This window comes from Phacochoerus africanus, chromosome 2, assembly GCF_016906955.1.
Source record: "Phacochoerus africanus isolate WHEZ1 chromosome 2, ROS_Pafr_v1, whole genome shotgun sequence".
NCBI lineage: Eukaryota > Metazoa > Chordata > Mammalia > Artiodactyla > Suidae > Phacochoerus > Phacochoerus africanus.
Genome location: NC_062545.1, coordinates 248,649,501 through 248,663,682, shown reverse-complemented (window position 1 = coordinate 248,663,682; position 14,182 = coordinate 248,649,501). Strand labels below are relative to the sequence as shown.

Here is a 14,182-nt window from a genome sequence, read left to right as displayed (position 1 = left end):
AATCTTTTGGTGCCTTTCTTTTTTTTTTTTTTTGGCTTTTTAGGGCTGTACCTGCACCATATGGAAGCTCCCAGGCTAGCAGTCTTATAGGAGCTACAACTGCCAGCCTACACCACAGCCCCAGCAACTTGGGATCTGAGGCCCCTTTGCAATCTACACCACGGCTCGTGGCAACACCAGATCCTTAACCCACTGAGGGAGGCCAGGGATTGAACCCATATCCTCATGGATTCTAGTCAGTTTTGTTACCACTGAGCCACGACAGGAACTCCCTCTTTTTAGTTTCAAATGCTCAATGCAAAGCTTAGGATTACTCTAAGAAGTGGACTGAGAATTTTATTTTTTTCATGTTTTTCAGAAAGGAGATGGAGATGAACCAAAAATATGAATATAGATTACTGAACCACATGTTAATTAATAATTTTACTGTAATTATTATAATAATGATACTAGTTAGTGAAGTTCACCTATGTTTTTGAAATGATGTTACTAAAAGTTAAAAAGAAATGGAGAAATGATTAGTGAATAAGTAAATGGAATGACATGAAATGGCCTATTTCTTAATATATTTTTCTAGGAGTTCCCATTGTGGTCCAGCAGAAATGAATCTGACTAATATTCACGAAGATGCAGGTTTAATTCCTGGCCTTGCTCAGTGCGTCAGGGATCCGGTGTTGCCGTGAGCTGTGGGGTAGGCTGGCAGCTGCAGCTCCAATTCAACTTCTAGCCTGAGAACTTCCATATGCTGTGGGTGTGGGCCCCTAAAAAAGCCAAACAAAAACAAAACAAACAAACAAAATATGTGTATATTTTCTACAGTAAAGAGAATTATTTTTTAAAAATAATTATACTATCTTATAACAATAATATATATGTTCTTGCTAGAAAATTATAATATAATATTCTCGGTGAAACTTCCCTCTCAAAAGCAGGCAGTGTTGAATAAAATGTTGTACCAGATAGCACTCGTCAATTAGGGAAGCCTTTTGAAGACTTGTGGGACAGAGATTTTATCTAACAGGGATTAGGGTTAAGCATGCAATAGCTAGGGGTGAGTTTCTGCATCATGATCTGTAAACAAAAACATAAACCTAAAAGATACACCTAGGCCTGTACTCACTGTGAACACTGTAGCTGCAATGGCATAGATAAGGAGGGCTCGAAGATTGTCTTCAGCTATCTGAAGCTGTTCAGGAATCACTGCCTCTTTGGGAGACTTTCTCTGTTTTGCATACAGCCACCACAGTACACCTGTGCCACCTGGAGATGAAAAACAATTGTTTTTGCAGTAATTAGCATAAGAAAATGTGTAACATAATACCTCAATTTTCCAGACCCTTCCTACATGTCACTGTGGACTAAGGCAGCAAAAATCCATTTGCCTGGGAGGTGTATGCCTCCTTTTTGCCAGCATAGCAGGAGTTCCATGACTCCACTATCACCTTCCACATTAGCCACTTATGAATCTTTCAAATAAACTTCCTTCAACCATATTTATTACCAACTCTGAAGCTGAAAGAGAGTCAGCAAGGAGAGATACCCCTGAGGGGAACTGATCACAAAGACAGCCTCCATGCCTGTTTAAGCTATGCAGCCCGTAGGAAGCAACTAAGAGTCATAGGAATCAGCAATGAAGCTGAGGCTGGCAAAGATCTTCTCTGTTATGTAACCCCAGTGCTTAGAGATAAAATATTTGTGCAATGAATAAATAAAGATCAAAAGGCGTTCCTGCTGTGGCGCAACAGAATCAGTGGCATCTTGGGAGCGCTAGCATGTAGGTTTGAGCCCCAGCCCGGCACAGTGGGTTAAGGATCTGCCTCTGCCGAAGCTGCAGCTTAGGTCACAACTGTGGTTTGGATCTGATCTCTGGCCAGGAACTTCATGTGCCACAGGGTGGCCAAAAAAAGAAAAGAAAAAAAAAAAAAAAGATCAAAGAGTATTTCCCACCAAAAGCAGAACTCAAAATGGGAAATCTTTGATAGCATGAAATGGTGGGTGCTACAGATGGGAAATTTTCATCTCCATCACTGGGTCAGAGATTCGGAGATCTAGACTGAAGAGGGAGGCGGACCTGCTTCCAAGTAAGAGAGATGAACCAGGCACCTTCATTAAATCCATTCAACAAAGATTTTGAGTGCCTGCAGCTCTACTGTTCCAGGTACCAAGGACAGAGCAATGAACAAAATCAAGTCTCCACTCTCACCTCTCATGGAGCTTACATAGTAATGGGGAAATTTTAAAAAATGAAAAGAAAAGGAAACAAATTAAAAAATAGTATATTAAGCCTAAGAAAAAAGCTGCCTAGTAAGTAGGATAGAAAGTGCTGGGATTGGAGGAGTTCCCATTGTGGCACAGGGTGTTAAGGATCTGGCGTTTTCCCTGCAGTGGCTTAGGTCACTGCTGAAGCACAGGTTGGATCTCCAGCCCAACACAGTGGGCTAAGGATCCACCGTTGCCCCAGCTGTGGTGTAGGTCGCAGCTGTGGCTCAGATTCAGTCATGGCCAGGAACTTCCACATGCTGCAGATGCAGTCAAAAACAAAACAAACAAAAAAGAAAGTGCTGGGGGTGGGAAAGCATTACAATTTTATATAAGATGAGTAAGAAAGGCCTCACTGTGGTGAGATGATTTAACAAGAGCTAAAACGTGGGAGAGGGCAGAAGGAGGTAGGGCTGGAGAGGAAGAAAAGTTTACGCTAAATTTAAAGAAGGAGAAAACTCAACAAATATTGCTTCATTTCAGCACTTTAATAATCATGATATTCAAGATTGAAGAATATTTTCTGAAAATGTATAGGCTACCAAATGTAGAAGTAAAAATAAAATGTATACCATCTGAAGCAGGGGTGAAAATAACCAGAAACCTAATTCATAGATCAAAGATAGGGAAAACAAAATAAGAAAGCATAAATTTAAGGGAAACATAAAGGAGATGTCAACAGTTAAGACTAAAGAGAGCAAGTAAATGTAATGGTGGCAAATTCTCCTACAGGAAAAGATTCATATGGGGTTAAAATGTTTAATATATGTTTGCATTACAAATGCTAACAGTGGTGAACTGAGGGGAGGCAGGTCCCTATGATTATAAGTTTTTTAAAGGCAAAAGAAAACACTCTTTTAAGAGAAGATGTATTATATGAAATAAATCATTTCTTTTCTTTCCTATTATTTCTATTTTCTACTATGATCAGGTATAACATTTATAGTTGGGAGGGGGAAATTTTTTTTAAGACAATAAACACAGAAAACCCAGAAGATTTCATTAAAAACTCTAAAACAGAAACAGAAACTACAATGTCAGTAGACAGATAATAGCATTTTAAATACACTCACACATACAGACACACCCATATGCGTGCATGTGCGCGCGCGTGCGCGCACACACACACAGAGCTATCCTGCCAGGAACACTTTTCAACCTGAAAGAACTTCAACGCCTTAGAATGGCTGACTCTGGCCTTAAAAAAGCACAAGATAAAAAGATAGGGTCCCTTCACTTGCCAGGCAGGGAGCACTGGAAGAATTAAGTGAAAATTCAAGAGCAAGAAGCAGAACAGAGCCTCAATCACTTTTTTTCTCTTGTGCTCTTCCCCTAAAACTGATACTGACAGAAAAATGTTAGCCCCCTTTTAAAAATATCCCCACTTGCTTTTATACTAAAGGCCACTGACCTTGCCATTTTACTTGATTTAATGATCTCAGTGAACCAACTTAAATATAATTCATTCACCAGTCTTTCCTTTTTATAAATGAATTCATGGGCTTTACATGAACATTATTGACAATAACCAAAATGGCACTGAACTGAGGGACTGTTAAAAGCAAATTCTAACTCTCAATTCTAATTACTAAAAAACAAAGGAATAAGCATCTTTCTTACCAAGTGAACCGAGGATGACCAGAATTGTTAAGATCCACACAAGTATTCTCGATATGTACCTGATTATCACCATCAAAATCATGGATAGAACTGCAGGGAAGATAAATAGAGAACAGACAGAAAATCATTTGAAAACATTAGAAAATATAAAGAGAAACTCTCTTAATTGTTTTATCCTAGGAAAGGAATTCAATGCTATTGACAAGTTCATGATCCCAATTTAGGTAAGAAAGGAAACTGGCTACTTTTGTACTTGGACTTTGGCACTTGTCATTTGAACAGCACCCCTTAAAACCAAAGGCACCTAAATGCGGGTTTATAAATGACAGAGAAAAATACATGCAAATGTACATGGTGACTCAAAAACAGCACAAAACTGTTGTGGATTCACCACCAGAAAACATCAGAGCTCACATGCAAACATATATGCCAACACACAAAGTGTAGAGAATGACATGCCATGTTGGTGATCAGAAAAAAATACCACAGGTAGACAGAGATCAGTCAAATTAGATGCTACACTTCCTAGAATCATCTATGTACTTCAGGATCAACTTCTCTGACGTTTGGTCAACAAGCTAGATGTTATATTATCTTTTTCTGGTTACTTTTCCTCTAAAACTCCAGGTGATAGTCTGACCCTATAGAATAATATCCTGGAAACTACTGAAGCCAAAATTCCTCTGACCTTACTTCTCAACTGGGGTCAGGGCTCCTGATTGAGAAGCACTTCAAAAAAGGAGTAAAGCTTAGCTTGAGTTGTTTAGCCAACTCCCCTATCCATTCCAAGCTAAATTCCAACATGCCAAAACGTTGAGTGAAAATCTCAAAAGAAACTGAGATTTAACCCTTGCATGGGGAGATTCATTTCTGAAATCTGTTCATCTTTAATTAGCTAAAGTACCATTTCATAAATAAATGAATACAGATATTAAACCTCAAAAGGGAACCGTGTTGATAAAAAAAAAATAGAAGTCTACTTTAAGGACTTTTTGAAAAGTAATAAAATATAAATAAAAATTTTAAAAAATGGCAGTCCAATATCCTAACAACATTATTAGGACTCTTTTTAAGGTTTGGATTTTTCTCTTCCTTGGTTAAAGTATTCATCTATTTCAGAAACCAAATAATTTCTATCTAAAGCTAGATTAGTAGTCTAGTTTCCCTGGGCCATTTGCAAACCAAATAAACAGTTGGGATCTGTGACTAGATAACATTATTAAGATACTCACATTTGCAATAAATGTACAGGAACCAAAAACAGATGGGAGTGTTTCAAATATCACAGAAATAGCTTTTCATATGGACAGCATTATTTCAACTGAGTCAAGTACTACCTAAGCAAAAAGAAAATACTCTCTAATGACAAGACAGAAATACAGCTAGTCTTCTCAATGACTATAGTTGGTGCTAAATGGGCACACATACTCATTTTACTTATATAATGAAATAGTTGTTTGGTTTCTACCACAGTTTACTTCTCCCAACTAAAAGTCTATAAGTTATAATGTGGCTACAGATAGTTCTAGGATAATACAGGGAGTTTACATCTTAAAAATAACATTTATTTTATTATCTATTTATTGACCAAAAAACCCCCAATGGCTAACAAGTGGAGATTTCCAAATTTTTTCCAGCAATACAGTGATATTATGAACTGTAGTAATGAAAAAAATTACATAATTTAAATGTAATATATCAGAAATCTATGTTCTTTGATGGAAATAAGTAAGAGACGATGTGGCCTCGTTTTATAAGCAAGAAAGCCTTTTGGAATCATAACTAAAAACAAAGGGGTGTTGACTCATTAAAGGAAGCCTCCTGTTATCGTATTAAAGGTTATTACAGACTTAGCAACCATAATTGGGGAAAACACCCATTTTCTCCAGTGAGAGAAAAAGAAGGGAAATGAGTTTCAGATATATATTTTTTAATATGTATATATGTATAACCATATATAATCTGAAACAATTATTTCGGTTATGGGAAGTTAACCAATTTACAAGTATCCCCAGCAGTATTCATATTTTGGTTAAAAGACAGAACAGTCTTCTACTGCAGTACTATGTAATAGCTAATAATGAGAAAAACAATTACCTAGTGACAACAAGCAAAGTCCCAATATAATTTCTTTGCTGGTCATTACTCCACTAATCAGCCTGTGTAAGACACTATTGTCACTGACAAAGGTGATCAGGGCCTCTGCAAACTTGGCATAGCAGGAAATGTTCACAGGAGCACAGCGATGGAAGAATGGAATAGGTGCACTGGTGACACAAGAAAAAAAATCAGAAAAAAAATTACTCCTACTTAATATAAATGCCACATCAAACACACAAATGAAAGGTGAATATGACTGCAATACACTCCACCCTCCACACACCACATGGGAGCTAAGAGCTGTGAGCTTAATGCTATGAAGATGACTGTCATGGGGCATGATGCAAATCTTACCACAAGCCTTATCAAAGAGGGTGGAGTGCATATTCCAACAGAAGACATTACCCTCCCCTTCTGAAAATAAACACACATACATATACACACACATACACAACTACCAAAAGCAAAACCAAACACTTAAACTCCTCCGCCTATACATCTATCAATCAAAGGGCAGACGACAAAACTTACAAACATATACTTCATTGAACTGAAAATGAATTTTTGCCATAAGCTATTTAAAAATAAAAAAAAACATGCTTTTTTTGCTTTAAGTGTAGCACCATTAATAGAATATTTCCTCTATCAGAACAGCATTCAAAACCTTAGATTAAAAAAGGTATTTGGGGCACAAGCTTAATAACTCTCATACAAAGTAGTCATACTGAGTCATCAACATATAGCATAATATGCAGCTGTTTGAAACAATAACTATGAATACTAATGCATGGAAGGACTTAGTACAAGAGAAATAGTACAAGAGAAAAAAATCCCCCAAATTTATATATAATGTGATGATTACATCTCTGTATAAAAGACATATATACATAAGAATAAGAACATAAAAATATAAAGAAGTGAAAGATCTCTGATTTGTTAGAGTAACAGAGTAATGGGATTCTGAACTATTTTCTTTTCTTTTTATATGTTATTATTATTATGAAATTATTTCTGTCCAAAAAAGAGGGAATCGATTATATCAGGCTTATGCCAACCACAGGTTTTACTTGTGAAGGAACATAGCTATGTATGAACTGTGCCATAAATATGGTTTGTTATAACATACTCCTACTTGAACTTCTGAGAGCATGTATATACACTTAATCATTAAAAGATTTTAAGTAAAGCTCTATGAACACGCCCTTGTGATTTGTTTGGATTCTAAAAGAGCATCCTCACAGATACTAGTCAGGTTTGTAACCCATTGAGCAACAATGGGAACTCCAATTGTCTGCATCTTCCTCTGCTTTATTTACTACCCTAATATCTCTGATGTCATCTCTGTTTAACTCACTTGCTTCCAACCTTGAACATAAAATACATCCACTTTAAGGATACTGACGTCTTGTTTATAATATCCACCAATTTTCTTGGCCCCGTTCCCCTCTTTCCTTTTTCTTGTCATATAACCATAAACTTTAATCTCTGTCCAGATGCTCCATCTAAATCTCCCATATCCTAACAGGATGTTGATTTGTTTTTATACTCAAAAGGAAATACTTATCATTTCCAAAAGAGAGGAGAACCTGTGATAAAGAAAAGAAACCTGGACTTGGGTTCAAAAGCCCTGGGTGATTCTAACATTACACAGCTGTGTGTCACTTCATCTCTTTCTCAGTCCCTCCATCTGTTAGCTGAAAGGGAAGGAGTAAGTCCTCTGTAAGTGCTTTTATTTTTTATTAAAAAAATTTTTTTCACAGCTGCACCTGAGGCATATGGAAGTTCCCAGTCTTGGGATCAAATTGGAACTGCAGCTGAGACCTATGCCACAGCTTACAGCCAGGCCGGGGATCCAACCCACATCCTCATAGAGACAACGTCAAGTCACTTAGGCACAATAGGACCTCTGACTCTAAGTCTTTCATATCTTAAATAAAAAATAAATAATGATAATAATAATAATAATGCTCACCCATAAATCAATGATTCTAAATTAATAGAGGCAGGATGCCCAGAAGCTTTACTATTTTTCTGCTTTTCAGACTTATAATGAGGATAGATGATTTGAAATGGGAAGGATTATAGTCTTTACATTCTAATCCTTCATTTTTATTTAAGAGGAAATGCTAAGTAATTTCAGTTTTGAATTCACCCTTTCAAGTCATTTATGTATAATGTATATAACCACTTGACCAATTGCAAAGAGTATTTTTACAAGTGTCCTTTAAAGAACCGGAGCAAAATAACAACAGTCCTATATCTTATAATTCAATCTGTCACCTGACAGCTCCGAATTTGAAGGTATAAAAATAGCACAAGCTGATTAACTACATTGTCTAGCTGATTGTCAAAATGGTCAAAAACTGCTCTTATTGGTAAGTAATATCAGAAATAAAAGGCAAACAAAAGAGAAGATAATATTTGGACACAGTATCAAAAATGAAATTAAATACCTGGCTTTAAAGTAAAAAGTACTAGATTCCCTTGTGATCATTCTTCCCAATTCAGCTTTTCCCCAAACAAAAACTAGTCATGAGTTTTAACACCTGAATTATTTTCTTATTTAAAAATATAAGTACTATGGCATTGAAATGGTTTGCTTATATTTTACTATTTAAATTCCATGATGAGTTCCCCGATTTTGTACACCTCTCAGACAATAATACTTTTGAGAACCAAGAATATGACATCATTTCTACTTGAGTATCTAACCTAAATGACACATTCTGTGCTTCTTAATTAAGAGCACAAGCATAAAGAATTCTATTTATAGTAAATTTTTGTACCTTTAGAATATTTATAGTAAATTTTTGTACCTTTAGAAGCCCATAGAATACTGAATCTTTAAGAAGTCAATGTTGTCCCATTAGGAACTGGTGGTGCTCCACATTATTGAAACAGTAGTCAATAAGAACAAAATGAATTTATAATGAACCTTTTAAAGATTTTTTTTTAAAATTAGCCATCCATAGGAAAATTGTGTCTTACCTTGACAAACATACTGTCCATTTGTCTCTAAGTCCAGACTAGCACAGTTAATGAGCTCCCTCAAAGTATGATGACAAACAAGGCCTACTATCTCTTGTCCATATGCCTTCATAAGAGAGGACAGGAGGTTTGCATCTCGCACAATTATTTTAATACTTCAGGTCATAAATAAGCAATTACATATGATTTCTAATTAAAAGGTTTATTTAAGAAAGAATAACAATAAAGCGTTCTAGCAGTATCTGTACAGCACAGCAAAGGCAAGAAATAAGTAACCAAAAATCTAATGGTAGTATGCAATGATTTTCACACATTTCATTTTATTTCTTTTCCTTCTTCTTTTTCTCCTCTACTTGTTTTATTTTTCCCCTTTAAACTAAATGTGGTATAGACTTTACAAAATCTTTAGTTTCAAATTCTGATTCCCAACAATTAGTTGTGTGACCTTGGGTAATCCATTTAACATCTCTTATCTTCCATTTCCTCATCTATAAATTAGAGACAATATCCTTTTTTTCTTTTTTGTGAGGGTTAAATGAAAATAATACGAGAAATTTAACATGGTGGCTGACAAACAAAGGGTGATTTATAAATGTTAGTTTACTTTGACTCCTTCATTTAAAAATATGAATACATAATTTTTCTCTTGGCTATTGGTTTCTCATTTCCATATCATGTTATTAATTCTCCAACACCTAGTATCCTTTCTGGCATCCAGAAGTACCAAAATAAATGTTTGATGAATAAACTGAACTTACATAATCTGTTTTGAATATTGCAGTTTTCCCTTGGTAATATCCAAACCTTTAAGTATTCTAAATATATGGGCTGGCTAGTTTCCTTATTACTACCATGCTTATTAGCATGTTGCCAATAGAGTTATGAATTTGGATGCAGTATGGCCCTTTCTAGGCATTTGCTTTTAAAATTCAAAAGTTCTTAGGAATAGTACCCATTTGGCAATTACGTAACACTAACATTTTACTACAAATTAGTTTATAACAACTTTTCTCTAAAACAGGCATTACCTTCAGCTGCAAAAGGTGCCAGTAAGGTTGGGGGAAAGGGGAGAAATAGAAATAATATTCCTTAAGCCAAATGCCAAGCACAAGAATGAGTGTTAATGTACGCTATCCTATTTAACTCTTACGACAATTCCATAGGAGAGATACTGATATTCCTGTTTTATATATGAGGAAATGTGGTTTACTGAGAGCTTAACAGATTTGCTTAAACAGACAAGCAGAAAGTGGTCGCAGAGATTTCAGCCCCAGGTCTATCTGGACTCAAAGTTTAGTCCTTTCTGTCTGCTGCTATGCTCCAAAAAAGACAGCAAAGGAGCCATAAAAGATACCATCTGCCTGCATCACAGGTGTCCCTAGTGCTGGTCTTTAGGTGCATGCAAAAAAGGCAACCAAAGCATAGTCCTTACTTTTTGTATGGACAAAGTTTCTTAAAGACAAAGACTAGACCTTACTCACCGTTGGAGATTTGGTATCTAGTACTATGGGTGGAAACAGATAGCGCCCCAAAATTTTTTATTAAAACTTATTCATTCTTGCTTTCTGATCCTTTCACTTTGTTTGCCATATACTAGATGATGGTATTTACAAAGTCCTGATTTGCTTTCTTTCTATCAACTATTCCTTCTCTTTTACTTTCCAACAGGCTGAGTTCAGACAAAAGTGTTGATACTTAGATGGTGAAATACTAAGATAAGTAAAACATGAGATTCTTTATAATATCAACATAGTATATAGCCAGTTTTCAGATGGCGAAGGTTCAGCATTACATCTTGGATTACTGAGACAGTGGATAAACCTTGTTAGAAGCAAATCCAAAGCCAGGCCTATCCATCTCTAAAACCAAAGCCCTCCCCACTCCGCACCCCCACGATACTACGCTTTGTCTCCTAGTGAATGCCCTTAGGATGCTACATGTGAGATGTAAGTGAGCATGCGGCCAGGACTGGATCATCCAGTATAACCAGAAATAGGCAGTCCTCAACCTGGTAAAGTCAGAGGTCAGAGGTGGAAGAGGAATTGCAGTATGAACTCTTTCCCACCCCCAGCCCCATATTACACAAGAGCAGAGCAACCTCATTCTCATACCATGGCCGTCTGGTTATCCTTTTATAACACATTTATCCTTATAATCGTGACTCTATATTCAAAGTATGCGTTTAAGACAGGCTTTGGCAATTGAACAGATACAAGAACAGAGATTTTCTTGTTTTTACACTGATAATTTTCTCTACTCAATGAACCTCCTTTCTTTACTGTCATAGCCTCCCTAATATTCTCGATTTTCAGGAATAGAGTCTCCCCACCTTTTGGTCTAAGCCTATAATTTGTAGGTCCCTCCTACGTAGTATCTTTTAAAACAGTCCCACTATTTTTATGACTGTAGGCTTTAAATTTTAATTTCAATAGCAACTTGACAAGACTAAAAGAGCTGGAAATCAATTAAACTGATATATCCTTTGTCGACTTTTCAACAGAAAATTTCAAATTCTGGTTTAATAAAGCACACGTAACACCCATAAGCAAGCTGAAGGAAAGGAAATACAAGATTAAGTCTCAGAATTTTAACTTGTTATAATGTACTGAGACACAATAAAAAGTGGTTTTGATTCAGTACTCCTGGGGAATATGCGTGTTCATGGTTAGTGATACATACTGAAGTTCTCAAGATCAGACATGCTCCAAATACTATACATCTAATTCTGAAGATTTATTCTACAATGCTTGAGAATTTCTTTCTTTTTTTTTTTTTTTTTTCTGGTCTTTTTAAGGCCATACTAGCAGCACATGGAGGTTCCCAGGCTAGGGACAGAGCCGGAGATATAGCTGCTGGCCTATGCCACAGCAATGCCAGATCTGAGCTGTGTCTGCAAGGCAACGGTGGATCCTTAACCCACTGAGCAAGGCCAGGGATCAAACCCAAGTCCTCATGGATACTAGGCAGGTTTGTTAACCACTGAGCCACGACAGGAATGCTAAGAACTTACTTCCTTTCTAAAAAATCAATTTATAATTTTAAAATCTGCTTTACTTATAACTCCTATGAGATCCTTCCAAACAAAAAACATTTCTTGTTTCATCTTTGTATCTACTACATGGAATAGGTACTTAACATTGTCTATTGAGTGAGACAAACAGCTTATTATAGACATGGCAAACAGTTTATTATAGAGAGTATACCTAAAGGATATAGCCTGAAATAAATAATGGAGAATAATCACTGGCATAATTTTTAAATTTACAAAGAACTTTTTAAAATAATCCCAGTAGGTTATTAGTACAATCAACTTCAAAGAATCTCTGGAGAATGAGACTTGGCTTTTAATTTTGTTGTAGATTTTATGATGATTCAGCACCTTTGTATACTTAAACATTATGGCATTAAAAAAGAAGAGAGCCCCCCAAAGAAATTTAAAATATCTGAGAATGAGAAAAATTGTTTGCCTTGTGTGTGTGTGTGTGTTTAAAAATGATGTGAAATTCATGTTGTCATTTCTATGACTATGTTAAAAATTTTATTGTAAAAGTACTGGACCTGAGCAACAAGTACCATCAAGTGACTCTTTTCTGAGAATAACATATACCAGTTTAAAATCTCCCTACAAAAACAAATGTCACAAGTTAACAAAACACAATAAAATTTACCTCGCTGGAACAGGTAGCTTGGGGCAAAGAACAGGAGCTTTTGAAGACGTGGTGTATTCAGAAGGCTTTAGGCTGTAGCTGCACAGTGCAGAGCCTGTTGAAAGAAAAGCTATGAGTTAGCTAGCAGGACACAGTCTAAATACATCCTTTTATTAAGTCACTTTAATTTTAAAGTTAATGTTAACAGATACAACTTTCAAACAGTAGAGAATTAATAAAAGTCTGATTTAGTCTATAGGATCAGTTCTCAATCATCTGCAGCAGATTGTTCTCTGGTAACTTAAGTACAAATTTTAATTCATAATATTAAAGGTAATAACAACAAGTACTAGAACTACCTTTACAGAGTGCCATATGTCAGGCCCTATACAAGATGACATATATATATGCACTTTTTTTCTTTAATAAAGCGTCAACTTTTCATTGAAACTAACCAAACTGTGTTTAGGAAAGTCTCCAAACAAGGGAACAAAAGAAACATAATAAAATTCTCCTCTAGGAGTTCTCTTGTGGCACAGCAGGTTAAGGATCCAGTGCGGTCACCTGTGGTTTAGGTCATTGCTGTTGCATGGGTTCAATTCCTGGCCCGGGAACTTTCACATGCCTTGGGTGCAGCCAAAAGAAAATTCTCCTCTTGAAGAAACCAAGGGTTTTTGCCAGCCCCAGTGCTTCTAAGGGTCAGACTGAGAGCAGCCAATTCCTAAGGCTAGTTGTGTTCCCCACACAAGTTTCTCATCTCAAGAGGAGGGCTGAGATAGGCAAAGGAACTATCCCCTCCTCCTATCATGCCAGGAACTCATTGGTGGGATGAGCCCCTCATCGTATATATAAATTATATCATTTACTGTAACCCTATTAGGCAGGCATTATTAAGCCCATTTTAAAGAGGAGAAAAGAGTGGCTAAGAGATAAAGCAGATAACCTGCCCACGATGACAGAGCTACTAAGCAGTAAAGCTGAGATCAAACCCTAGAACTCTTTGACTACAAAACCCATCTTCAACTGCATATGCCATCTCTCCTTTCCAGGCTTTCCATTACTAAATATTTAAAATAATTTGATATAGCACATATGTACTCAGTTAATGCATTACTTTTTTCTAATTTAAAAGGTATGAAACAGTAACTGTAAATAAACTGAACTAATTGATAAAAACCAATAAATTGGGAGTTCCCGTCGTGGCGCAGTGGTTAACGAATCCGACTAGGAACCATGAGGTTGCGGGTTCGGTCCCTGCCCTTGCTCAGTGGGTTAACGCTACAGCTCCGATTCGACCCCTAGCCTGGAAACCTCCATATGCCGCGGGAGCGGCCCAAGAAATAGCTAAAAAGACACACACACACAAAAAAAACCAATAAATTGATCAAAGGACTCCCAGGTTTCAGACAGTTAAAAGAGCTTACATTCAGTCCTGGATTGGTTATTCTCTATATGCCTAATATATTATCTAAATAATATATAAAATCTAGATGGATACAGTACATCAAATCCTTGTTAAGTCTTATTTAACCTGCTAATTTTATAAAACAGCACAAGAATACTGTAAA

At 36.3% G+C, this 14,182-nt stretch overlaps 1 protein-coding gene across 3 annotated transcripts in view; it reads right to left on the bottom strand.

The window, feature by feature from the left end:
• The window catches only part of SLC44A1 (solute carrier family 44 member 1), a 210,861-nt gene that overhangs the window by 75,130 nt on the left and 121,549 nt on the right, over positions 1 to 14,182 (bottom strand). For all 3 annotated transcript variants that reach the window (XM_047768087.1, XM_047768089.1, XM_047768088.1), the window contains exons 5-8: positions 12,636 to 12,729; positions 5,977 to 6,146; positions 3,880 to 3,969; positions 1,121 to 1,260 (exon numbers count right to left, since the gene is read on the bottom strand). In XM_047768087.1, the coding sequence (XP_047624043.1) occupies positions 1,121 to 1,260; positions 3,880 to 3,969; positions 5,977 to 6,146; positions 12,636 to 12,729 (494 nt within the window). The remainder of the gene's footprint in view (positions 1 to 1,120; positions 1,261 to 3,879; positions 3,970 to 5,976; positions 6,147 to 12,635; positions 12,730 to 14,182) is intronic.